Here is a 25998-nt window from a genome sequence, read left to right on the forward strand (position 1 = left end):
ACCAGGTGACCTGTCACCCTGTAGTCCTAGAGGCAGGTAGGCTGTGATCCTGAATGTATGTCACCATGTGTATCTTTAAAAGTAAACTCATACTATCTTACCTGATGCTGGAACTTTGCTCAAGTTTTAGAATTTTTCGGATAACGTTTATTCAGTGCAGAAATCTACTCTTTCTCCAGGTACCCTGAAAGAAGGGATGAGACCTTGACCAAAGACCCAGAAAGTGAGATTCATTCCACAAGTAAACTCTGAGGTTTTCCTGAGTCTACAGAACAAGTATGATCTTAGATCTTAACTGTCAGACCTCATCCAATTTCTGTAAGAAAGAGTCTAAGCAGAGGGTCATAGGTCAAACCCATAGACAGGATACAAATTTTGTGTAATACCATTAAAGAGCATCCTTGGCTATACTTAATAGGAACCAAAAAGAAGTTAGTTCCAGGAATCCGGACACAGACACTTTTGGGGGACCAAAAAACTGGAAGTTGCTAAAATGGAAGTTGTTGTTAAAAGGATCTGTTAGAACCAAACAAAAGGTATCATTTCATAGCATTGCTGGGATTAGAAATACAGGATGTAGCTATAGACACTTAGCTTGTGAAAATGAACATATGTGTGCCCTCATTCAAAATACCCTCCTCGATCCTTGTGGTTTACACTTTATTTGAATCTATGCACTTAGGACATTGGTACAAAGAGAAGAGATTTATCCCTTGGACCTTATCCAGTCACAAGTGATTATTCACTCATCTCATCACCCAGCCACCCAGTGACCCACGCATTCTTTACCCACGTATGCTCCTTCGTTTCCGTATCAATCAAAATGAGGCTAAGTTTTGCTACAATAACAGACAACTCCAAAATCTCAATGGCTTAATGCAACAAAAAATAATTTATCAGAGAAAGACAAAAATCATATGATTTTACTTATATGTGGAATCTGAAAAACAAAACAAACAAAACAACACTCAAAGATACAGAGAACAGATGGGTGGTTGCTAGAGGGGAGGGAGACGAGGGGTGGGTGAAATGGGTGAAGGGGTCAAGGGGTACAAACTTCAGTTATAAAATAAATAAACCATGGGGGTGTAATGTACAAGCATGAGGACTATAGTCAATAATATTGTAGTACAAATTTGGAAGTTACTAAGAAAGTAAATCTTAAAAGATCTCATGACAAGAAGAAAAGAAAACTTGGAACTTTGTAGGGTGACAGATGGTAACTAGACTTTTTGTGGGGATCATTTCCCAGTGTATACAAATGTCAAATCACTATGTTGTACACCTGAAACTAATATTATATTGTATGTCAATTATACTTCAATAAAGCAATGATAATAATTTATCACTTACACACATTGTCCAGTAGGTGTCAGTAGAGGGATTCTTTCCACCTTAGATGCCAGGTTGCTGAAAGCTTTATCTTGGCATGTGCTTCCATTTTCCCTGCATAGGTTGGAAGGGATACAGCCACTGATTCTTAAAGTTTCTGCCTGGAAATGGCAGTGTCATCTCTACATGTGTCATTAACCAAAGCAAATCATATGGCCATATTACACCCCAAAGGGTGCAGGGAAATAACCATGTGCCTGGAAATATTTATTGAATAGCAGTAACGACCACCACAGCTCCCCACAGACTATTCACCACAGTTAAGTCTGCCTTCTCCTGAAAGGAGGGAAGTAAAATACAAAAAGAACTGGACTAAGAATTTCTGTGTTCTTGCCCTAGTTTTTATTATCAATGTTTCTGGACTCCATTTTCCTCATCCATGAAATGAGGGTAATAATTATTGCATGGCTCTTCCTTCTTTTTTTTCTCTTTTTTTAAGTTGAGGTATAATTGATGTACTATCACTCTGCCTGTCTCACAATTCTTAGAAACAAATGACATGATCGAGAGAAAAATAGTATATTTTAAATCCCTATTTACAAGAAAAAGAAGAAAAATCAAGATATAAGTATAAACCCCTCAATGAGATGCTTGTGACTTCCAGTGTCCTTATAATGGTTAAATGTCAGTGTTTTAACCCACTCAGAAGAGAGAATTTCTATCATTTTTAAAAATTTTATGCTGTTCTAAAAATCCATTCATTCAGCACATGTCTGTCGAGCACCTACTGTGCAGAGAACTGGGAATTACACTTCAGCATCTCCGTGAACCACCATGATATGGGAGGGGATTCAAAGCACTGTGTTCTGCTGCAGACACTTTCTTCATGTGAAACTCACTGGAGAAAATGAACACCCAGTAGAGCTAAACAGCAAGAAGAATAAAGAGGAGAGAAAAATAGAGAAGAAAGTTTATGAGAAGCAAAGTTTGGATGAAGCAAAAAAAAAAAAAAAAAAAAAAAAGTTTAACCAGAGTTGCAATAAAATGCTGCAAAGCCCATTAGCAATCCTACCTCCATACCCAGTTCCCACACTGAAGATGTGTATGTAGTTCTATATGCTGGAAAACCTTGCCCTTCATAACTTTTATGCTGGAAAGTTGGATTTCATAAGAAGGAAATGACTAAGTCTGAAATACTCTAGGTTTAAAATGACTCACATACTCTTCAGATTAATAGAACCTAACACTGTATTATGCTTTGTATATTTGCATTTCAAAATTCTCAGAGGATTTAGCAGTCTGAGACCAAAGATTGGATTTTTCCAAATCACACAGAAGCTTTTAAATCCAAGTTTATTCTAATTAAAGGATGAATGTGGTGAATTCCATGACTTCCCAGCACAATCGTGTTGTGCCAGCTCAAGAAGGATTAATGCAAGACTAACACAGAAGTTTCCAAGTTCAATAAAGTGAGGGTGGGTCTGCAGAAAGTCGGGAACTCTTTTCCAGGCCCCTAAAGTTACCAATGTAGTTTTACAGTAAGCTGTTCATTAGCTTGCGTGAGAAGTGTCAAGTTAACAACAAAAGGTGTTAATTCCATTTGGATTATCAGCAGTGTGATTTCCCAGCACAATCAAAACTCTACTGACACAACCTGGATGCCATTCTAACCCCAGTTCTAGGTGAGTCTCTGGGCCTATATTTTGCCTCCAAATCTCCCACAACACCCCCACTGGACCAGCCCCCATCCAGAGGCACCCTGCTGGGCTGGGGGCAAGCACCCATTTGAGAAGTAGAGGAAGTGTGTCTTTGGGGTCCCTCCACCCTCGTTCTGTGTCCTCCTCTTTGATGACATCCATGTTTCCGTCTCTGGTACGAAGTTCCATCCTGCTTCCTTTTATTTACAATGAACTTCCTTATGATCTCTTCACCAATCAAACCCAACAAGGCTCCAAGGAAAAGAATACAAAACAGAGTACATGCCCCATCCAAACCAGAATTTCTGGGAGGTATTAAAAAAAAAAATGTAATTTATGGGACTTCCCTGGTGGTGCAGTGGTTAAGAATCTGCCTGCCAATGCAGGGACACAGGTTTGAGCCCTGGTCTGGGAAGATCCCACATGCCGCAGAGCAGCTAAGCCCGTGCACCACAACTACTGAGCCTGAATGCCACAACTACTGAAGCCCACGCACCTAGAGCCCGTGCTCCACAACAAGAGAAGCCCGTGCACCGCAACAAAGAGTAGCCCCCGCTCGCCGCAACTAGAGAAAGCCTGCACGCAGCAACGAAGACCCAACACAGCCAAAAATAAAATGTAATATAGAAAGCATGCTTTCTGACCCAACTAATGAATAACAATTTATTAGGAAACACTGGTGTTAGAAACACATGCAGGGTTATTGGCAAGGTCCCCTGGGGAGATATACCTGGACAGAGTCTCCCAATAACCCCAAGGAGACCACATGCACTCCCTCATCTTGGGTTGACTCAAGGGAGTCTTGTTTTGTTTTGTTTTTTTAACATCTTCACTGGAGTATAATTGCTATACAATGTTGTGTTAGTTTCTGCTGTATAACAAAGTGAATCAGCTATATGTACACATATATCCCTATATCCCCTCCATCTTGCATCTCCCTCCCACCCTCCCTATCCCACCCCTCTAGGTGGTCACAAAGCACTGAGCTAATCTCCCTGTGCTATGCAGCTGCTTTCCACTAGCTATCTATTTTACATTTGGTAGTGTGTAAATATGTCAATACTACTCTCTCACTTCATCCCAACTTACCCTTCCCCCTCCCCGTGTCCTCAAGTCCATTCTCTATGTCCCGCCCCTAGGTTCATCAGAACCATTTTTTTTTTTTAGATTCCATATATATGTGTTAGCATACGGTATTTGTTTTTCTCTTTCTCACTTACTTCACTCTGTATGACAAACTCTAGGTCCATCCACCTCACTACAAATAACTCAATTTCATTTCTCTTTATGGCTGAATAATATTCCATTGTATATATGTGCCACATCTTCTTTATCCATTCATCTGTCGATGGACACTTAGGTTGCTTCCATGTCCTGGCTATTATAAATAGAGCTGCAGTGAACATTGTGGTACATGACTCTCTTTGAATTATGGTTTTCTCAGGGTATATGCCCAGTAGTGGGATTGCTGGGTCGTATGGTAGTTCTATTTTTAGTTTTTTAAGGAACCTCCATACTGTTCTCCATAGTGGCTATATCAATTTACATTCCCACCAACAGTGCAGGAGGGTTCCCTTTTCTCCACACCATCTCCAGCATTTATCGTTTGTAGATTTTTTGATGATGGCCATTCTGACAGGTGTGAGGTGGTACCTCACTGTGGTTTTGATTTGCATTTCTCTAATGATTAGTGATGTTGAGCATCCTTACATGTATTTGTTGGCCATCTGTATGTCTTCTTTGGAGAAATGTCTATTTAGGTCTTCTGCCCATTTTTGGATTGGGTTGTTTGTTTTTTTGATATTGAGCTGCATGAGCTACTTGTAAATTTTGGAGATTAATCCTTGTCAGTTGCTTCGTTTGCAAATATTTTCTCCCATTCTGAGGGTTGTCTTTTTGTCTTGTTTATGGTTTCCTTTGCTGTGCAAAAGCTTTTAAGTTTCATTAGGTCCAATTTATTTATTTTTGTTTTTATTTCCATTTCTCTAAAGGGAGTCTTTTTGGGCCTCTGTTGGCCCTATTTAGAGATGTGGAGTTACCAACAGATCAGCGAGGCCCTTAGACCTCTTTGACCCACACACACAAAGGCAAGTCACCATTCCTCCGCTTTCCCAAATGTCCAAGGCCACTAGGCTCCTTCTGCACCCTATCCCCACATGCTGTTACCCAGCCTCACAATGATGGGGCCTTAAACTCTGCCTCTGGCCCTTCATCCTGGTGTTTGCCCTGATCTCCTCAAGCACCAGCTCCCTGCCTGGGCTCCCTTCTCTGTCCCTTGGTGTCTCTCACACAAAGTTCATCTTTGTGACTCTAGTCTCTCCTCCTTTTCTCCCTCTTCCCACTTGGGTACCAACCTCTTCTCCCCTCCATCCCCAAGAAGTCCACCTCCCCCTTCCCTGAACTTATCATCTTCCTCCTCCTCCTCTTATCACAATCATTGATCTGTCATGATCACCAAAGTAATTGCTGCTACCAGGTGATACAGGGAGCAGTTTCTCCCAAAGCCTTGGGACTTTAAAAGGTATCCAAGCTTGAATATTTAATTCAAGAGCTGAATCTTGATGAGTAATTTCAAACATCAGCCATGGATGGGCCCCATCCAACTAGAAAAAATTTCCAAGAGTTATAGAAATATGTCACGCCTCTGGGGCTTTTATTTTATTGAAGGATACTTAATTTATAATGTTTCAGCTGTACAGCAAAGTGACTCAGTTTTATATATATATATATATATATATATATACATATACACACACACACATATATACATATATATGTGTATATATGTATATACAACTTTTATATATATATAACTTTTCAGATTCTTTTCTTTTCTTATAGGTTATTACAAGATATTGAATATAGTTCCCTGTGCTATACAGTTGGTCCTTGTTGTTTATCAATTTTATATATAGTAGTGTACACACCTCTGTTTTAAAGACTTGTTGGATTCAGTTTATAAAAAGTGAATTTTAAAAGTTTTATATCACTATTGAACTTTAAGTTGTGTAAGAAGACATGGTTGAGGTTCCTTATGCCCTGAGCAGAGCAGTCGGGCATCTGATCAAAGGGTCAAGTGCAAAAAGACTGCTGCATACCCAGTGGGAGAGGCACACCGAGTGAGTTCATCAGGCAGCTGAGAAATCCTCTCCTCATGGAAAAATCAGCAGCTGGCAAAGGTAGTACCTCCATGACCGTAAGCGTCCTCTCTGTTCCTGGCCCAGAAAAGGAGTGATTAAGAAGCCTCGAGCCGGCCAAGAGTTGATTGCGGCTTAGGGAGGGCTTTTGTCCATAATGAGCCAAAACCTTGCAAGAGGCGGTGGGGTATGGGAAAGAACACAGGTTTTTGGAGTCAGATCTATTAATAAATTCCTGCTGCAGTTTCCTTCACTGTGTGGCCTTGAGAAAGTTACCAGTGAGCCTTGGTTTCCTTATCTGTCAAATCTGTCTCAGGGCTACTGAGAGGATCAACTGGCCTGACCTGTGCTCTTGGCATGCAGTAGACACTCAGTTAATGCCCTTCTCCTCCAGCCAGAGGGACACAGGCTGATCTCTTGTGCGCGTCCTTGGTCAGCTTCCTTCTCCGTTCCCTATGGCAGCTGTTCCAGACTTTCTCCAAACACACTTGCCCACAGACACTCCCCACCCTCCCGTGAGCATCCCGTCTGCTCCGCCCTGACCCCTTTGCCTCTGGTCTCCAAGGAGACATCTCCCCTCCACTCAGGGCCAATCCCCTCACCTGCATTCTTTGTCTGATCCTCCATCGGGTCGAATAGCTGTTCTGTTACTGATTCCTCTTTATCTCATGTCTTCAAACCTTCCTTCTGTGCTGCCATCTCCCCATAGTTTTAAGTTTCTCCTATGTTAAAATTAACTTGAAAAATTGCCTATTGAACACCTACCTGGCGCCAGACACTATGCCCTATATTGGGGCTACAGTGGGGAACTTGGAGTTTATTGGACCTTCTCTAACTTTTTCATTTGTACACTGAGCCCCACTACCTATCCTGTAGGGGGGTTATGACAGATTCAATCAGAAAATCCAGACAGGGGAATTCCCTGGCAGTCCAGTGGTTAGGATTCGTCATTTTCACTGCCAGGGCCTGGGTTCGATCCCTGGTCAGGGAACTAAGATCCTGCAAGCCACATGGAGCAGCCAAAAAAAGAAAATCCAGGCAGGGCAGGTAGTAAGCAAGGTCACCAGCTAAGGTGGGCGTGGGGAAGAAGAGTTTAAAATGGTTGCTGGGAAGCTAACTAGGAAAACATGGAGTCGGGGGGACAGCGGTGGGGACCCTGCTGGAGACTGTGACTTATAGTGGCACCAATTTGGGTGCCTGGACCAAGCTCTCCAGAAAGGCCAGCCACTGGGCAGCCCCTTTAGGCCACCGCCCTGGCCCTCTTCTCTCCCCAGCACTCTACCAACCATTGCTGGGGCATCATGTCCATGTGTGTCTGGAAAGTAAAACTGGCAATAAAAGATATCAGCATGATGAAATTTAAATAATACTCCCCCCCCCAAAAAAAAGGTAAATTTCATCTGAGAAAAGACAATCTGGCAACAAGAACAATGGAAGCAACAGCATAAGGACACTTAAACGAAAGACCAGGTTTGATATCAACTCATGCCTATAGAAATAATGTTAAGTACGGAAGTAATTCTGCTCTATCCACCAAATCAGGTGCAGGATGCCAGACCCTCCCCCTGCCAATGACACGGAAATACAAGGAATGGGGGACACGGCGCACACTGGGCCCCCCTGGGGTGTAGTAAATATGATACATCTCATCAGAGGCTTTGGGTGGAGACCCAGGTGGTGTCAGAAAGGAGGACACAGAAGGAAAGAGTTTAGAGTTTTAAAGGAATATATAAACTCAAGCACAGATATTTGACAACTTCTGGAATACTGCAGATCCGCTGTTTGTCCCACTGACTCAGACCCTGCTCAGGGTGAATAATCGGGGCTGCTTTGCTATGAGGCCTGGTTGTTACTAGGAGACAAGGGACTTGCTCCCTTAGAAGTGACCATAGGGATCCTGATAGCCTTGCTGACACTGTTGGCTCTTTCCCTGTCCCTTAGGGGTTGCCTGAAGCAGAGGGTAGAGTGTGGGCACGAATGCCCAAGGACCCGATAGCAGCTCTACATTGATTATTCCCAAATCTGTCTCCTGCCAAACATCTCTGAGCTCTGGTCCAGTAAGACCAGCTTCCAGCTGGGCATCTCCTGAACGCTCCACAGACAACTCAACCTCGGCACTTCCAAACCAGAAACCATCAGCATCCATCTTCCACCAGGGTTTCCTCTTTGGTGAAAGTTACCAAGTACCCAGGACCTCATCCCTCTTCCTCATTCCCCAACCCCACCCGTCAGAGCCGTGCAGGTTCCACCGCCTCTAGACAGCCCCTCAGCATCCTTACTTCCAGGCCTACCTGGGTCTGGGGGCTGCCAAGTTGAAATAAAGAGAGGGGCAGAAGAGCCTGGGAACCGGGCAAGACCAGCTCTTAATCAGGACAGCTGGGAGCCACAAGCTGAAAAACATAGAATTGTGGTTTTGAGTTTAATCTGGACTGAAATTTATTCCGGAAAGGCAATTTCCTCAAGCATGGGGGAAAATCATGATTTAAATAATTACAACCTGGAATGCACTGAAACACACCTAGCTGATCAAGTTCTTTGAAAAGTTGGCCCAACTTGTAAATCTTATTGGATTTAAATTCTCTAATAGGTAAGGATGACTATTTTACTAACTGGTTAATTACTAAAATGTAACTAACGTGTGTCACTGTGACTCAGTTCCATGCCCAAGGTCAACTTCACTGACAGACTTAGTGGGGTCTCAGACACGCCATCTACCTGGAGGGAACTCCCCCAAGTTCTAGACAAAGCATGACAGGGAAATGTCACTTTAGGGTTAGCATTTTAAATTCAACCCACGAAATTATGGAAGCATCACAAACGGTCTGCCTGGAGTCAAAAGTGGTTTAATAGTTGAGGAATGGGGGCTTCCCTGGTGCACAGTGGTTGAGAATCTGCCTGCCAATGCAGGGGACCACGGGTTCGAGCCCTGGTCTGGGAGGATCCCACATGCCGCGGAGCAACTGGGCCCGTGAGCCCCACAACCACTGAGCCTGTGCGTCTGGAGCCTGTGCTCCGCAACGAGAGAGGTTGCAATAGTGAGAGCCTGCACCACCACGATGAAGAGTGGCCCCCGCTCGCCGCAACTGGAGAAAGCCCTCTCACAGAAACTAAGACCCAACACAGCCAAAAATAAATTAATTAATTAAAAAAAAAAAGCACTACTGATTTACTATATAAAAAAAAAAAGTTGAGAATGTAGGGCTTCCCTGGTGGCGCAGTGGTTGAGAATCTGCCTGCCAATGCAGGGGACACGAGTTCGAGTCCTGGTCTGGGAAGATCTCACATGCCACGGAGCAACTAGGCCCGTGAGCCACAATTACTGAGCCTGCGCGTCTGAAGCCTGTGCTCCGCAACAAGAGAGGCCGCGATAGTGAGAGGCCCGCGCACTGCGGTGAAGAGTGGCCCCCACTTGCCGCAACTAGAGAAAGCCCTCGCACAGAAACAAAGACCCAACACAGCCATAAATAAATAAACCCAAAAGTTAAAAAAAAAAAAGTTGAGAATGTATGCAAACTTTAATAAAAATTTTCTGGAAATTTATCGTAGAGAAATAATCCAATAAGAGAAGAGGCCTGTGTGCCCATGCTATTTTATTTTCTAATATCAAAAAGCTAGAAGCACTTCATTCAACAGCAATCTGAATGTTCCATAGCAGAGGCTGGGGTTGATGATCAGCACCGTCACTTGGTGGATTATTCTGCACCCATTCAAACGGCTGATAAAGATCAGAGAATCATGAACAATGTGTATGATTGGTGAGCAAGGGGGAAAAGCAGAATAATAGTATTACAAGTGCAGTTATAAATTTTAACACCTGAGAAGCTAAGACTACAAACAGATTATGATGTTGTGTTATAGAGGGAGGCTAGGGGCATTATTACAAAACTTCTATGTTCTTATATTTCCATTATAACTGTTTTAACTTCAAGAAATGTCTGCCGCTCTAACTTGTAATCAGACACCAGTTGCATTCTTCTTCTACTGTAGACCTCTCATACGGCCTCAAATACCACTATTCAAGACTTACTCAAAACCAACAAGGTCTTACTGGAGAGCACAGGGAACTATATTCAACATCTTGTAATAAACTATAATGGAAAATAATATGACAAAGAATATGTATATACATATGTGTGTGTGAATATATATATGTAGGACTCACTCTATGGGGACCGTGCACCCTCTGTTCATTTGTTAACCTCCTAGAAAGCCTACACTATTGTCAACGTTCAGCTTTGTGAACGATAACCCCTTCTGTCTGACTGCCTTCAAGAAGGCATCCCGGAGCGATGGAAGGACCAAAACCAGCTGGGAGTGGGAAGGCTTGGCCACCAGCTGGCCAGATTATATTAGATAAGTGACCTCACCTTCCTAGACCTTCATTTACCCAGGTGTAAAATTAGCTCGTTAAGTTTGAGTCACTAAGGCCCCTGGCAGATGGAAGATTCCAAGATGATGAGACAGATGCTGGAGGGAATGGGCTTGGGAGGCCTCCTGGGGGGCAGTGTAGGTGAGGAGCCACGGCCAGCAGGGCAGTGAGGAGGCCAAGTACCTGAGGAGGGGCACCTGAAGCGCCCAGAAAGGTGCGGAGCTTGACACCTGAGGCCCAGCCGCCATGTGAGTAACGGAGGTGGTCCAGTTCCTCTACTTTGAGAAGTTTTGCCATTCAGCTCAATGGTGGTTTATTTATAAACAACAGAAATTTTATAATGAAATATCCAAGTCTGAACCATGAAATTTAATTTTTAAGCATATGTTGCCTGCATTTATTCCTCAACTGTCTCATCAAAAGACATCCTCCAAATCAAGGATGGTCTTTCCTTATCTTTCTCTTGTAACTCACCTCTTGCCTTGTACAAGTACCAGACATATTAAAGATGCTCGATAAATACGTGGACATAACAAGTCATCTTCCATATTTACATTTATCTTACTTCTGAAAGGTGACACTTTTTTTTTTAATAGATGAGGAAACAAAGACAAACAAACAAAAAAAGCTACTGTTCCCAGAGCCCTCAGCTGGTGGGAGAATGGAAACATTTCCTTGTCCTTGGAGTACAGGCTTAACGATGTTCTCAACTGCTCTCTGAAGAACCACTCCGGGCACAGAACAAAATCTGATGAACCTCCTTTAGCATAAGACTTTATTTCCTTCTAATGGCCAATCCCGCAAACCACCTCTACGAAATGACTGAATTTTCATTTCTGAAGGAAATGGCCCTAGATATGCTCAGTGTAAACTTTAATAATGCGTGAGGCTTTTTTCGGATCAAATATCCCAGGTGAAGAAGACCAATTCACAGACATTTAATTACCTCTCAAATACTATTTCTGAGGTCAAAAGCACTTTAACCTTCTAAAGCACAAGAAAAGGAAAACAAATCCTTAAACACAAAATAACACATCATTTCCTAAACCCAGGGGGAAAAAAACCTCAGGCACCTTTGCAGATACCTTATTTGACAAGTTACAGCGCCAGGGAATTTTTGTGGCTGTTTAGCAAGCAGCTGGAAGGAGGAATAGTAAATGAAGAGAGCTATTGCATCTGTCGGCACGTCCACTACACAGCTTCCTGGGCAGTCACACTGCAAGGGTTGCAGGATCCGCCCTGAACGCCACCGCTGAGGGCCTCAGCTGTCATCTTTTACTACAAATCCACATCTCAGGCCAAACGTTTGCAGTTTGCAGCCTGATCACGTGAAAGCCAGGGAAGTGGACAATCAGACACCGTAGGCAAAAATAAATTAGAAATAAGGGGCTGACTCTCAACCCCAAAAGGATGAATCATTGTCTTGTTGAATTATCTCTTTCCCAGGAGGCCAGAGTGCCCACAGTTTCTCCATTAGCCCTGATTTCTCACCCCCTGTTCTCCAAAGTTAACCTAATACAATTCCCAGATCTGCTGCTGAGATTTCTTAAACCCTGCTCTTTCTGAGCGGGGATAAGCAAGAACAGAACAGAGTGAAAATGGTCAAGAGACCGGCACCAAAAATAAATTACCATTTTGGTGCTTAGAAATATTACACCCTAAATATGGTCCACGAGAGGCCTCTGCTGGTCAGAAAGGATGTGGGGAGGAGGTTGGGTGCATCCCTGAGTCTGCGGACATCTTCCTCCTCATGCAAATGTCGTATCAGCACAAATTCCTGGAGAGACCCGTTTAGAGTCATCTGTCAAGCATGGGTGAACCCACCGCCCCGGACACACCTTACACACGGCTCTGTTCTCTTGCCGGGGGGCATCCACTTCCACGATCTCACCTGAACTTCCCCACAAGCCCACAAAGTAAGGCAGTCCTTACATGCTCCTTTCAGGGCAGAGAAAATCAAAGTTCACAGGAATTGGAGGAGTTATTTGAACCGGAACAATGGCCTTTAGCTAGAACTCTTCCCATCGGTTTGCTGGCCTCTCAGGTGATAAGCTGATTTTCTTTTTTCTCTTAGCCTCATAGAAAGAAACAAAACCAAGAGATTAAATGCTAGGTGCAGAGCTGATGCTCAATAAATACTGGTTAATCAACGTAGCTCCATTGATTTGAAATCTCATTTCTCAGCCTATTGATAAAGCACACACAGGGGCTGTGTGGAAAGCAGGAAGCACCCGCCAGAGGAGGGAGGGAGGGCTGCAGGGAGAAGAACCCCCCCCCCCACAAGCAACCTCTGGGCAGGGCGATTGGCTGGGAGCCTGGGATGTGGACGCCAGTCGGCCAGAGGCACATGCTACACAATCGCTGCATCCTTTACACGGGTCATGTACTTTTGTGCTCCACCTGTCTGGGGAAGGAGGAGACTCTTACTAAAATCTAGTTTTTGCATTTGATTTTGAATTTCCTGAATTCTCCATGAAACGCATTTCATCTGAGTTAGCTTCTGAGAAAACTTAGTCACTTCTTTCGGCTCGATTTTCTGCCACTCACATCTCTCTCTTGGGTCACAGCGCAGAGGAGAAAGCTGCCTGAGGAAAGTCGCCCATCACCCTATGATGACAGGAGGGAGGAAAAATATACATTCATCTATTTCCAATGTGGGGAGGGGGCGAGAGACATCTGTTTCCTTTCTAGGAAACATTTCTCCCACGGAACAACCAAAGTACAGCTGGCAGGGCTCAGGGGCTCGGCTGCCAGCTGGGCCCTGCAGTTGGGATGCCGAATTAGTGGTGGCGGCATCTCCACGGCAGGGGGTGACCCCGGACAAGCCTTCACTGCAAAGCACCGGGCCTCCTCCTCACTTCCAGCCAGAAACCAGATTCACACTCAGAAAATTCGACGTAGGTTCTCGCAGTGGATTTTAGCATCCTACAAAAGAAGAGTCGTGTTTACTCATTCCGTAAATAATCCCTCTCTCGGTCGAGCGCGTCAGCTCACTGCTCTCTTGCACATCTGTCTCAGGGGCAGCCAGGGTCAGGCGTGGTGGTTCAGACCTGGGCTCCACCACTGGTGCCCACCGCGGCCAGGACACCAACCGGGAAGATTTCTGGAAACCTAACGTAGAAAGCTAGACTTAGACACCATCTAACGAGCCATTCATCCTGAGCAAAGACCATCGCTGTGCACTTACACCCACTAAGAAGATCCTTTCTCGTCTGAAATGCACATATCTAAGAGGGCAGTTCCCAGTACAAGAGACTTGGGTCCCAGGCCCTTTCCCATGACTTCTCTTCATCCTCGTCACCTCCTTTCTCCTCTCTGCGGGCCCAGTGCATCCGGTGCAGGGACCCGAGCCAACGTCCTCGCTTAGCTTCCCTCCTGAGACTGGCTCGTGGGCCACTGAGAATGCGTTAAATCCCTCCCACGGGGCAGGCACCCAGGGCATGGGTGCTGCCTGAGGCAAATGCTGGCCAGCTGTTGGCCCCAACTTGTCCTCCTTCTTCCCGGACAGTCATCCCTCACTATCCGCTGGGAATTGGTTCCAAAATCCGAAGGTGCTCCAGTCTCGTATATGAAATGGCCTAGTATTCGCATATAACCTAAGCACATCCTCCCTTACGCTTTAAATCATCTCTAGATGACTTATAACTCCTAATATGATATAAATGCTATGTAAATAATTGTAAATACAATGTAAATGCTACGTAAATAGTTGCCTGCATGCAGCAAATTCAAGTGTTGCTTTTTGGAACTTTCTGGATTTTTTTTTTTTTTAATTTTAGATCCATGGTTGGTTGAATTCAATCCATCCACACATGCAGAGGGCCAGCTGTATAAGTAGGCCACCCTTCACAGCCTTCCAAGCAGTCAGGACCGAGTTCTAGCCAGGTGTGCCCTGTGCCCTCTCCAGACCTGGTCTTGGAACAAGTCTGGTCTCTTCCACAGCAGATGGAAGATGGTAGAGCCTAGGATGGAAGGATCCCTGAGTCACCACCCAGAGGAAAGCTGCCCATCAATCAGAAAACTTGGCTCTGTACTTTATGAAACTTCTGTGTTAAATGTTTAAGATTGGGGTGACCTGTTGCAGCAGCTACAATTACCTTAACTCCTGCTGCCTCTACCCTGGGCAGTGGGTGACTCAGTAACACTCTGTGGGAGGAACACAAGCCCGTGAACCATCTTGCATTCACCCAGCGTGCCAAAGATGCAGAGAGGCAGACCGAAATCTTGGAAAGGAGGATGATAGCCACATGATTTTCGCTGTTTTTTACCTTTTGGATACAGTCTGAGATTTTTTTCCCCTCCCCTTAGATGACTAGGAAAGATCTGGGCTTCCCTGGTGGTGCAGTGGTTAAGAACCTGCCTGCCAATGCAGGGGACATGGGTTCGAGCCCTGGGCCGGGAAGATCCCACATGCCACGGAGCAACTAAGGCCATGTGCCACAACTACTGAGCCTGCGCTCTAGAGCCCGCGAGCCACAACTACTGAGCCCGTGAGCCACAAGTACTGAGCCCACGAGCCACAAGTACTGAACCCACATGCCATAACTACTGAAGCCCGTGCGCCTAGAGCCCGTGCTCTGCAACAAGAGAAGCCACCGCAATGAGAAGCCCACGCACCGCAACGAAGAGTAGCCCTGGCTCGCCGCAACTAGAGAAAGTCCATTCGCAGCAATAAAGACCCAACGCAGCCAAAAATAAACAAATAATTTTTTAAAAAAAAGAAAGAAAAGACCTTCAAAGGCTTCAGAACCTAAGTTCTGAACCAGGGGAGATGTACAGTGGCCTGTGAGAGCAAAGAGGAGGGTCACCCCCTGTGCGTGTTCTGACAAGGTGGCCGCCATCATGCTGACACGGCCAACCACGCTGCAGAACGCTTGAAGCCTCTTCTGCAACCTTGCTCTCACAGTGAGGGGTCACAGCAGATGACCCCACGTCTGTCCACGCAGCCTCTGCCATCTCTCAGCAGAGTGGGGAGCTGGTGAGTCGTCCTCACAGCCCCCTTTCATGAGGTCCGCATCTCTCTCCATGGCAGCTCTCCCCGGGACAAGCAGGTCTCTCCTGTTCTGACCATTTTCATTTATGGAAACCTGTGCTCAGGCAGGTAGAGGATGGACAGGCCTAATAAACCAGCCCCTATTGAGATTAAAAGGACTGACAGCTGCACCCACCACTGGTGGATTCCTAACCATGTAAGAGCATTAAGGAAGCATCTAGTCTGGGCCCTCATCCCTTAGAGAAGGAAACCAAGGCCCAAAGGAAGGGAGTGACCTGCCAAGAAATGATGCACATGGGGGCAGAACCCACATGTCTTATCCTTGACTCCACACCTCTCCCCCTCTCTTGGCCTCCATCACTCTGAATGGATTTTACAGTTTTCCATGGAAAAAAATTCAAGGCTCTGATCCTCTGATAGTGGGATTTGGGACATCAGCAGAGAGGCCAAAGCACCCCTTCCCAGTGCCACCCAAATACAGGCACCATTTGTAAACCCAAACCCAAGCATGGACTCATAAGACTCATAGGAGAACAGGGCCCAGTTTTCTCTGGGGCCACGGCTGGGAGGGAGTCCCCGCTCAGCCCTCACCACCTTCCTTTCCTAGCTGTCATCTGGGAGCCCTGCATGGGCACACCTACCAATATTTGTTAATTTGATTTCTTTTCTTCACTCAACATTATCAAGGCTCACATCGGGGTATTGAGGGGCCTATGGAACTTATTTTTAAAATAGCAATGAAGCCCCTAGAGAATTCTTATGTCTTTAAGACTGTGGCCAACCTTGGAGGTCCACCAGAACTGCATGCTGCAAGGGACAAGAAGCAGATTTGGCCCTGAATACTTCAGGAATATCAGGCACAGAAATCACACTTACTGAGCACTTGGCTATGTGCCAGACATCAATCCAAATACTGAAGGAAGGGGTCTGAGTCATGGTTCGCGGTTATCGATGGACTGAGGAGCAACTGAGAGAGAGAGGAGAGAGAGACAGAGACAGAGACAGAGAGTGGGAGAGAGATTTACTGCATACGTTAAACACAGGTACATTCATTCAAAGAGCTTTATGCCAAAACCAATTTTGGATGATTTTTTTTTTAAGTTTTAACCAATGGCTTTGACACTCTGTAGATAGATCAAGGAGGATGTCATTCCCCATCCCGGCTGCTATTTCACTGTCAGTCATCTTTAGAACAGTTAAAAGTGCCCACTGGTTCCCTGGGTGCCTTGGTTCACATTTTTTTACTATTTGCTGGCACGGAGGGCAGTTCCTCTTCCTCAGCATTGGGGCTTTGGGGACCAGAGGTTCTTCATCCCTTCTGGGGGGACACCCAGTGGCTCTTCCTCGCCGGAAGAGGGGCAGGCGTGCCCCACCTTTCTGCTGCGCCGTGTCTTCCGCGTGGCAGTTGAAGGCAGTACAGAAGCTCTAACAGACGCGCGCTCCAGCTGGACAGCACCTGCACCGAAACCAGGGCGAGCGGAGGAGAGCAGAGGAGCTCCCCTGAGAGGTGAGACTGTCGTGTCTCTAGGGTACCCCCCCCCCCCCCGCAGAGCATCAGCACAGACCACAAGGCTGGAACGCCCGCAGCATTCCTCACCTGCTCCCCTGGGGCATGAAGACCCTCAGGGCAGCCCTCACTGTATGACTGTCTCAAGGACACAGAGCCGGCACTGCAAGCCGTGTGGCAACTCTAGGCCTGTCATCAGCAGCCAAAGGGCTCCCCTCTGCTCAGTGAGGACAGCCACCCAGCCAACACACCCAGCGACACTAAAGCAAGCCAGCGGCCACCTTCATCCTGTGCACCTCACACCCACGTGCAATAACAACCCAAGATGCCCCCCGAAATACCCCAAAGTGTTTAGTCATATTTCCTGCATTTGTGGTTTCTCCTTTAACACAGTGAAGCAGGAAGTGTGATATGGCAACGCAATCAGCATTAATTTTATTAAAGGGGTTTGGAGAAGTTAAACTAATATCCCTGTATGGATGACGTGCATAACAGATGCCCTTTTTGGCTAAGCAGAAAAACAAACCAAAACAAACAACAACAAACCGTCAAAATAATTCACCCGAAAACATTAAAATATTCATGAGCTCTGTAAATCCAAAGAACGTGCTTTTCAAGCCCATACTGCGGCAAAATAAGACAATAGAGCTAGAGTGCGACAAACTCATGGACCTGATGCTCTCCGGTTAACCCTTGGAGCTTCCATCCGCATTTGAACGCCAAGGGCAGTGTTCCCCAGAAGGCTTTATCTAAATTAAATCCCTGCTGCGCTGCACCGGAGCCTCTCGGGAAGTCGGTCTGTCCCGCCAGCTCACCTTTCCGCGGGTCGATGTTCTCGGTCCGGGTTGCCTCGCTCCCGGGGCGGGACGCCGGCCGCTCACACCCACTCGGACTTGCTGGGGCCCGGGAGCGGGGCGCTCGGCGCGCAGGGGCGCTCCTCCCACCCCGGGGCCGCCGCTCCGGGCCCGGCCCCGCGCGGCTGGTCGCTGGCTGAGGACAGCGAGTCGCTCTCGTCCTCCCCTGGCAGCTCCGGGTGCCCCGGCACGGTGGGCTCCGCTGCGGGGCTGTACGCGCCCTGCCCTCCAGTCCGCAGGCCCCGGCGAGCGCGCGCCCCACTTCCCCCGTGCGCCCCGTGTCCCTCCCGCGCCGCACCCCCCGCCCCTTGACACGGCCTCCTCCGGGCCCCGCCGGGTCGCCTGCGCGTCTTCCAGCGCACGCTGCAGACAAGGTCGGCGACACTGAGCAGAAAGGACAGCGCGCAGACCGCCCAGACGAAAAGCATCAGGATGGACTTCTCCGTTGGCCGAGAGACGTAACAGTCCACCACGCTGGTGCAAGGAGGGTGCGTGCACGAGAATCTCTTGGGGACCAAGAATCCGAAGAGGAGGTAATGCAGGGCACCGAAAGCGGCCTCCGTCAGGGTCCGGAGGCAGAGGTGGACCACGTAGCCCGAGGAGAAGTCCGGCACCGTCAGGCAGCGCCTGGCCCCAGGGGTCAGTTCGGGGCCGTCGTGGTCCACCGAGTCATCACCCAGCCAGCGGGATCCACGTGCCGCCAGCTCGGCTCCTTTGTGCAGCACGTAGACACTGAAGACGGCGGATGGAAGGAGAACAGACACGCTCTGGATCAGCCAGAACCGCAGGTGGGACACGGGGGCGAAGATGTCGTAGCAAACGTTGGCGCATCCGGGCTGCAGAGTATTGCACACGAACCTCTCCTGCTCGTCCTGGTAGACCGGCGACCCGGCCAGGATGAGCACCACCATCCTCAGCAGCACCATGAAGATAAGCCAGATCTTCCCTGGAAAGAGGGAACGGGGAGGGCACCATCACAGCCATACAAGCACAGCTCCTCCCAGCAACAGCTGTAAATCTTTACTGGTGCTGAGCCTGGAGAACTAAGTGTGTAAGCATGTGTTTTAGTCACAGCAACGGTATCAGCCTGTTAGCTCATTGGACGAATGTCTAACGAGCACTTACACTGTGTCGGACAGTGTGTTCAACTAGGCACACCTCGGAGATACTGCGGGTTCAGGTCCAGACCACCCCCCAAAAAGCGAGTTACATGGATCTTTTGGTTTCCCAGTGCATATAAAAGCTATGTTTCCACTACACCTTGGTCTATTAAGCGTGCAATAGCATGATAAAAAACAATGCACATACCGTAAGTAAAAAATACTTCGTTGCTAAAAATTGCTAACCATCCTCTGAGCCTTCAGCCACTGGTGGTAGTAACATCAAAGACCACTGATCACAGCACATCGGAATAAATATAATAACAATGAAAAAGTTGGAAATATTGTGAGAATTACCAAAATGTGACACATAGACATGAAGTGAGCAAATGCTGTAGGAAAAATGGCACCAATAGACTTGCTTGAGGCAGGGTTGCCACAGACCTTCAACTGTTAAAAAAAAAAAAAGCAGTATCTGAGAAGCACCATAAAACGAGGTATGCCTGTACGTGTTTGTAAAATGCTTTGAAATTGGCAGATTTAAAGAAGCATGGATACTAAAATGTTTAATCTAGTTTGGCTAGTTCAGAGTTTGGGCTGAAAGTTCTAGAAAGAAAATTGGGTGGCTGTAAATAAAGTCTTCCTCTTAAAAAGAGTGAACTTTTTCAAGGATGTTAGTGCATTCCTGTAACTGTGTAGAGCAAATACAAGCTACTGATTTCAGTGAGTTTTCTCTATGATAAGAGTCCACACGATCTTTATGTAATCGGTGGGCTCTGTAGCCCTTTCATTTTGCTCTGTAGCCCTTGAAATCGAATTTCTTGAAGAACATTCAGTTTTTTAGACTCTTCAATAATTCAGAACTCCTTCCCCTCTATTCCAGCTATTATGAATTGAAGTTTGTCTTTCTTCAATTTATCATGAATAAATGAGGCTAACATAGAAATCAAAATAACTTCCAAGTCCTATTTTCATTTCATGAGTCAACTATTTTGGAGTGTGTTGAAGACCCAGTCAAAATAATCTGTAAATATTGTGTTTTGTGAGGAGATACAGAAATCATCACCTGACATCAGAAAAACTAAACTCTCTTATAAATGAAGGCAGTTCAACTCAAGGACTGTGTGACCATTACGTGATAAACTCATTAACTCAAACTTTTAAAACCAAGTTGGCTTCGTCTAAAAAAGCAATGAAGAAGAAAAATATCAACCACTTCACAGACATATTTTAATCCTTTTCTCAATCCCCTTTACTAGGATACCCATACCTCTCTGAAAATTTAACTGGGCTACACCAAACTCAGAAATCGTATTACTTTCTTTGTCAAAAAAATAAAAACTAAACTAAAATTGGGATTTGGTTTAAAGTGCACAGAGAACTTACTAATCTTTATAGATGGAGCTTCAAGGATAAACCCTAAAAAGATGAACAAGAAAGCTTACTCAAGGCATGAATTTCTCTAACTTTGACTGTATTGTTCCTTTTCCTAGTAACGTAGCCAGAGAAGAGTTACACAAAAATACCCCTCCCATTTGCTCAGCCCCCAAATGTCAGCAAAAAGACTCCCCTTGAGAGAAACATCGCTCACTCCCAAGACATCCTTAAAGGATGGGGGAGACTCCTTAAATAATGGGGAATTAGAGGAAAGCTTGAGCCATGGCTCCCTGTCCTCCAGGGATAGGCAGGCCTTACTCATGGGGGAGGGCCAGGAAAAGTGACCCAAGGCAGAACAAGTGTTCTGCAGGGGTTGGCGCTACTCACCCACCATGGTCACATTGCAGTTTAGGGTGATGACGAGGAACCCCAGCAGGTCCAGCTGGTCCATGCTTTCAGGGGGTCACAGACAAGGTGGCTGCAGACTTCCAGAGCCTGCGTTCTCCAAGGAGGTGGGAAGTCTTTGCAGGAAAAAATGTATCTTAGCTACAAAAGACTCCCAGGTGAGAGCTGGAGATACAAAAGGGAAGATTCAAGCCCAGGAGCACAAGGTCGTTCTTCTGTCTCCAGTTGAGACGGTGCCGAGCTGTTTGAGGCAAAGCCTTCCTGACAACTGCAGTGCCCAGAGGCCAGAAGCAGCCGTCTCTCATCGTGGCTATTCTTACCCTATTGGGACATTCCAGGCCCTCGGCAGTGCTCACATGTCTCCACCAGGAGAACTGATGCTTCAGGATATAAGAGAAGCAACGACGTTCATCCCAAGAAAGAAAAGTTCTGTAAACCAGCCAAGTCTCTATTAAAAAGGCGTTTCCTCCTTGAAAACATTTCCACACACACTTCTTCACTGCTTAAAGAAGCGCTAAAATGTCCATATTTCGTCTCTTCTATGAAGCATAACCCACCATAACTCGAGCCCCAAAGGATCTTGTCCTCAACTCTGAATTCCTATACCATGGGTGCCAGCAGGAATCTGCACCTGGGATGCGTGTCCCAGCGTTAGGCTGTGACACAGTCATTCCGTAGCTGCTTCCTGCCTGGCTTAGTGACGAGAGCCCTTCACGCAGAGACAAAGGACCTGGATGCAAAACTGGGGGCAGCCACCTGGTCACCAGGAGTCACTGAATCTCCCGATAGCCTTGTCCTGCAGTGGGGTTTGTGGGAGACAGACATGAAACGATGGTGTTAAGAGCACCTAGCATGCAGAGGGTGTGCAAAACTCGAATCAGTGGCACTTCCATCCCTAACGGGCCCCAAAGACCTTCATAGATGATGTCCTCCTTTTGTATCTCCTGGCCCCATCGAGCCCAGGGCTGCTGCCGTTGAATCAGCTTAACAAATGTCCATTAAATTTGTCATAAAATATCACCGTCTGGACCTGCTGACATCAATCACAGTTGCATCAAAATCCTCTCGTGGCTGCCACCTTTCTATCTGGGAAGAGCCCATCCTGCAAGGCTGGGGGTCTATCCTCAGAGTGGAATTTGTGAACTTTAAAAGGAATGATTTCAATTTTCCATGAAAGCTATTCTTGATATCCTACCTTTTCTCCATTTCTGATCTATTCTTGACTTTAGTAATAACCCTAGAAAGAGTCCCCAAGGAAGAGTACAACAAAGATGCTTTCATCTTCATGCACAGGACACGTTTCCACCCACAGAAAACATTTTGACCCCCTTGAAAGGAACAGTAGTTTTGCTATATTTTAGTCAAACGCTTTGACACGAACAATGAAATTTAGAGAAATTGTAGTCACATTAAAATTCTGAAGTACTTGTTTCAAGGGTTCAAGTATAAAATAAAGGAAAATATCTTCACTTCCTAATAGACCATTCAGGTTATTGGCTTAAAAATGGAAAGACCAAGAAAGCAAGGACTGAATTTTGCTGTATGATATAAATAGCCTATTCTGCATGGGGATTCAATTAGAATGTTGTGACCTTGAGCAAATCACTAGGGCTTCTCATGCCTGTTTTCTCATCAGTGAAGTAGAAAAAAAAATGTGCCTCTTACCTCCACAGAGTGGCTGTGACATGCAAAGTGAGATCATAGGCATGAAAATGGTTTAAAAATACAAAGAATTACGCATGGGAGTGGCTGGTGGTGCATCTCAGGGTCTGCTCCTCTGGGGTCCCACCCCCAGCCTTTCCTTTTGCTCCCACAGCATCTTCTGGCTGCCTGTCCCCTCCCACTCCTTCATCACTTTGCCCTCCCTCCTCTAAGTCTACCTGGTCCCCATTCTGTCTTTCTTCTTCTCTCTGCTTTGTTTCCTCTCCTGCTAGAGGGCATTCTTGCTTTTCCTGGAAATACTAACCCTAGTTTCTAATACTAGAAACAAGATGGGGACAGAGAGGAGGGGCTGTAACTGGAGCATCAGATACTACCTCTCCCTCCATAAAATTACCCCAGAATCGACGGGGAACTCTGATTCGTGTGTCTGTGGGGTGGAGCGAATATCCAGGGGAGTCCTGTGCTCGGCCCAGTGGAAAAGAAACCCAGCAGGAGTCAGGGACACTTCCGTCTTCCCCCTTTTCCTTTTCTTTTTCCTTTTTCCATACTGACTTCTGAGATGTGCATCTGTCCACTAAACCATATCACCCACAAGACAGCACAGACTGGTCCCCATGGGGAATACGAAACCCCCCAAATTCCATTCTCCACAGACTTGCTGATTCATGCAGATTTAGAAAATACCTTAAAATCCACTCAGCCCCCTTCCTAATCTTCCTAATCTTGAAATTAAAGGTATGGCCCAGACCACCGGCCTCAGCAGAGCGCTTACATGACATTCGGTGTCCCTGCCCTGAGAAAACCATAAACCACAAACCATTCTCGGTGTCCCAGAGAATGTTTGATCCATGAAACATTAAAAGTACAAAAAAGTTTTCAACTCTCCAGAATGTTAAAGAAATTCAATTATCTGCATAGTACAATGTTAGCACTTCAAGTATTTGAAATTGTATTTTTTTAACTTTTTCATGGAAGTCTTTCTAAGACACCGTTGGAATCTAAGCAGACGGGACGGGAGGACAGACAATACGGGTAGAAGGGATGCCCGGGTACCAACAGTCACTTAGAATCAGGCTTTCCTTATGAAGAAAACACAAGTCTCCACCACCAGCTTGCTTTTTGTTCCCAGGTGTCGGGCAGTCAGTGAGAACACCCTTCCTGAGTGCTGTGGTCTGAATGTTCGTGTCCCCCCAAAATTCATACCTTGAAATCCCAACCCCCGAGGTGATGATATTCAGAGGTAAGACCTTTGGAGGTGATTTATGGAATGAGTGCCCTTTTGAAAGAGGTCAAAGAAAGCTTATTCTCCCAGAACTGTGAGAAATGAATTTCTATTGTATCTGAGCCACCTAGTGTATAGCATTTTGTGATAGCAGCCCAAATGGAATAAGACACTGTGATATCAGCTGAAATGGAATCCAACAGATGTTCTCACCATCCAGGCAGGAGGGAGGCATCCTCTTACTCGTTACTGTTACTATTGATGTGCTGTGACTTATGGGTGCCTTTTAAAATATGATTGCTAGTATGACAAACACAGTTCAGTCCATATTTACTAAGCACCTACTATGTCTCAGGCACTGTTCTCGGCACAGAGAATGAAACAAATTGCTGCCCTCGTTGAACTTACATTCTAGTGGAAAGAACTGACAGTAAACAAGAGAAGTATCTTCAGCAAAGTAAATTACTAATTAGATGGTGGTAAGTGCTGGAGAGGAGAATAAAGTGGAGATGGGAGTAAAGGATGCCCAGGAGTAGTAGGGCGGCCAGAAACAACCTCGCTAAGGAGGGCACATTTGAACCAAGACTGAGGCAGGGGAGGGAGGGAGTCCTCGTAATTCCTACTCTCTTTTCTAATTTGCCCAGACCCAGGCCTACGTAGCAAGTTACTAAATGGCCCCCAATCCTTTCCAGGGCCTGTGTATGCACCATGTTACACAGTGCAACCTCTCAGGACCCTCACTGAACATGTGGGTCCGAGGGTGAAGCAGTGGGACCACACTGCAGAGCAGGGACTGGGGACGCAGTGGCGCTGTTCCCCGGCATCCAGCACGGGGTCGCTGCACCTGCCACAGATACACCTGGGGGGTTTTTGTTTCCAGATCATGTCCAAACAGTTCAAAATTCGTCATCAAAACAGTCGCCGGGAGTCAAAGAGGTCATTAGGGAAAGAGTACAGACTTCCAGGTCAGAGGGTCTAGGTTCCGACCTGGTTCCAAACACATACCAGTGTTTGACCCTGAGCAAACACTAACCCATCTGAGCTTGTTTTCTTCTCTTCACGGAGTTGAGGATTCATTCCTTCCAAATGTATTGAGGCCCCTCCTGAGAACTCTGTCGAGTCTTGAGAATGCAAACTGAAGATTGGGATTGAGACATACACACTACTATATATAAAATATATAACTAAAAAGGACCTCCTATATAGCACAGGGAACTCTACTCAATACTCCGTAATGGCCTATATGGGAAAAGAATCTAAAAAAGAGTGGATATATGTATTTTTTTTTAACATCTTTATTGGAGTATAATAGCTTTACAATGGTGTGTTAGTTCCTGCTTTATAACAAAGTGAATCAGTTATACATATACATATGTCTCCATATCTCTTCCCTCTTGCATCTCCCTCCCTCCCACCCTCCCTGTTCCACCGCTCTAGGTGGTCACAAAGCACCGAGCTGATCTCCCTATTATCCATTCATCTGTCGATGGACACTTAGGTTGCTTGCATGTCCTGGCTATTGTAAATAGAGCTGCAATGAACATTTTGGTACATGACTCTTTTTGAATTATGGTTTTCTCAGGGTATATGCCCAGTAGTGGGACGGCTGGGTCGTATGGTAGTTCTATTTTTAGTTTATAAAGGAACCTCCACACTGTTCTCCATAGTGGCTGTATCAATTTACATTCCCACCAACAGTGCAAGAGGGTTCCCTTTTCTCCACACCATCTCCAGCATTTATTGTTTGTAGATTTTTTGATGATGGCCATTCTGACCAGTGTGAGATGATACCTCATTGGAGTTTTGATTTGCATTTCTCTAATGATTAATGATGTTGAGCATTCTTTCATGTGTTTGTTGGCAATCTGTGTACCTTCTTTGGAGAAATGTCTATTTAGGTCTTCTGCCCATTTTTGGATTGGGTTGTTGTTTTTTTGAGATTGAGCTGCATGAGTTGCTTGTATGTTTTGGAGATTAATCCTTTGTCAGTTGCTTCATTTGCAAATATTTTCTCCCATTCTGAGGGTTGTCTTTTTGTCTTGTTTATGGTTTCCTTTGTTGTGCAAAAGCTTTTAAGTTTCATTAGGTCCCATTTGTTTATTTTTGTTTTTATTTCCATTTCTCTAGGAGGTGGGTCAAAAAGGATCTTGCTGTGATTTATGTCATAGAGTGTTCTGCCTATGTTTTCCTCTAAGAGTTTGATGGTGTATGGCCTTACATTTAGGTCTTTAATCCATTTTGGGTTTATTTTTGTGTATGGTGTTAGGGAGTGTTCTAATTTCATTCTTTTACATGTAGCTGTCCAGTTTTCCCAGCACCACTTATTGAAGAGGCTGTCTTTTC

The 25998-nt window shown here is 45.8% G+C and overlaps 1 protein-coding gene across 1 annotated transcript; it reads right to left on the reverse strand.

The window, feature by feature from the left end:
* Window positions 1–17912: 17912 nt before the first annotated feature.
* Window positions 17913–20817, reverse strand: GJD4 (gap junction protein delta 4). The gene is made up of 2 exons (XM_036839473.1): window positions 20754–20817; window positions 17913–18835 (listed from the first exon to the last, which is right to left on the reverse strand). Exons 1-2 carry the CDS (start codon window positions 20815–20817, stop codon window positions 17913–17915), a joined length of 987 nt encoding a protein of 328 aa, XP_036695368.1.
* Window positions 20818–25998: the final 5181 nt, after the last annotated feature.

The sequence above is a fragment of the Balaenoptera musculus genome, chromosome 2 (assembly GCF_009873245.2).
Source record: "Balaenoptera musculus isolate JJ_BM4_2016_0621 chromosome 2, mBalMus1.pri.v3, whole genome shotgun sequence".
NCBI classification, from domain to species: Eukaryota; Metazoa; Chordata; class Mammalia; order Artiodactyla; family Balaenopteridae; genus Balaenoptera; species Balaenoptera musculus.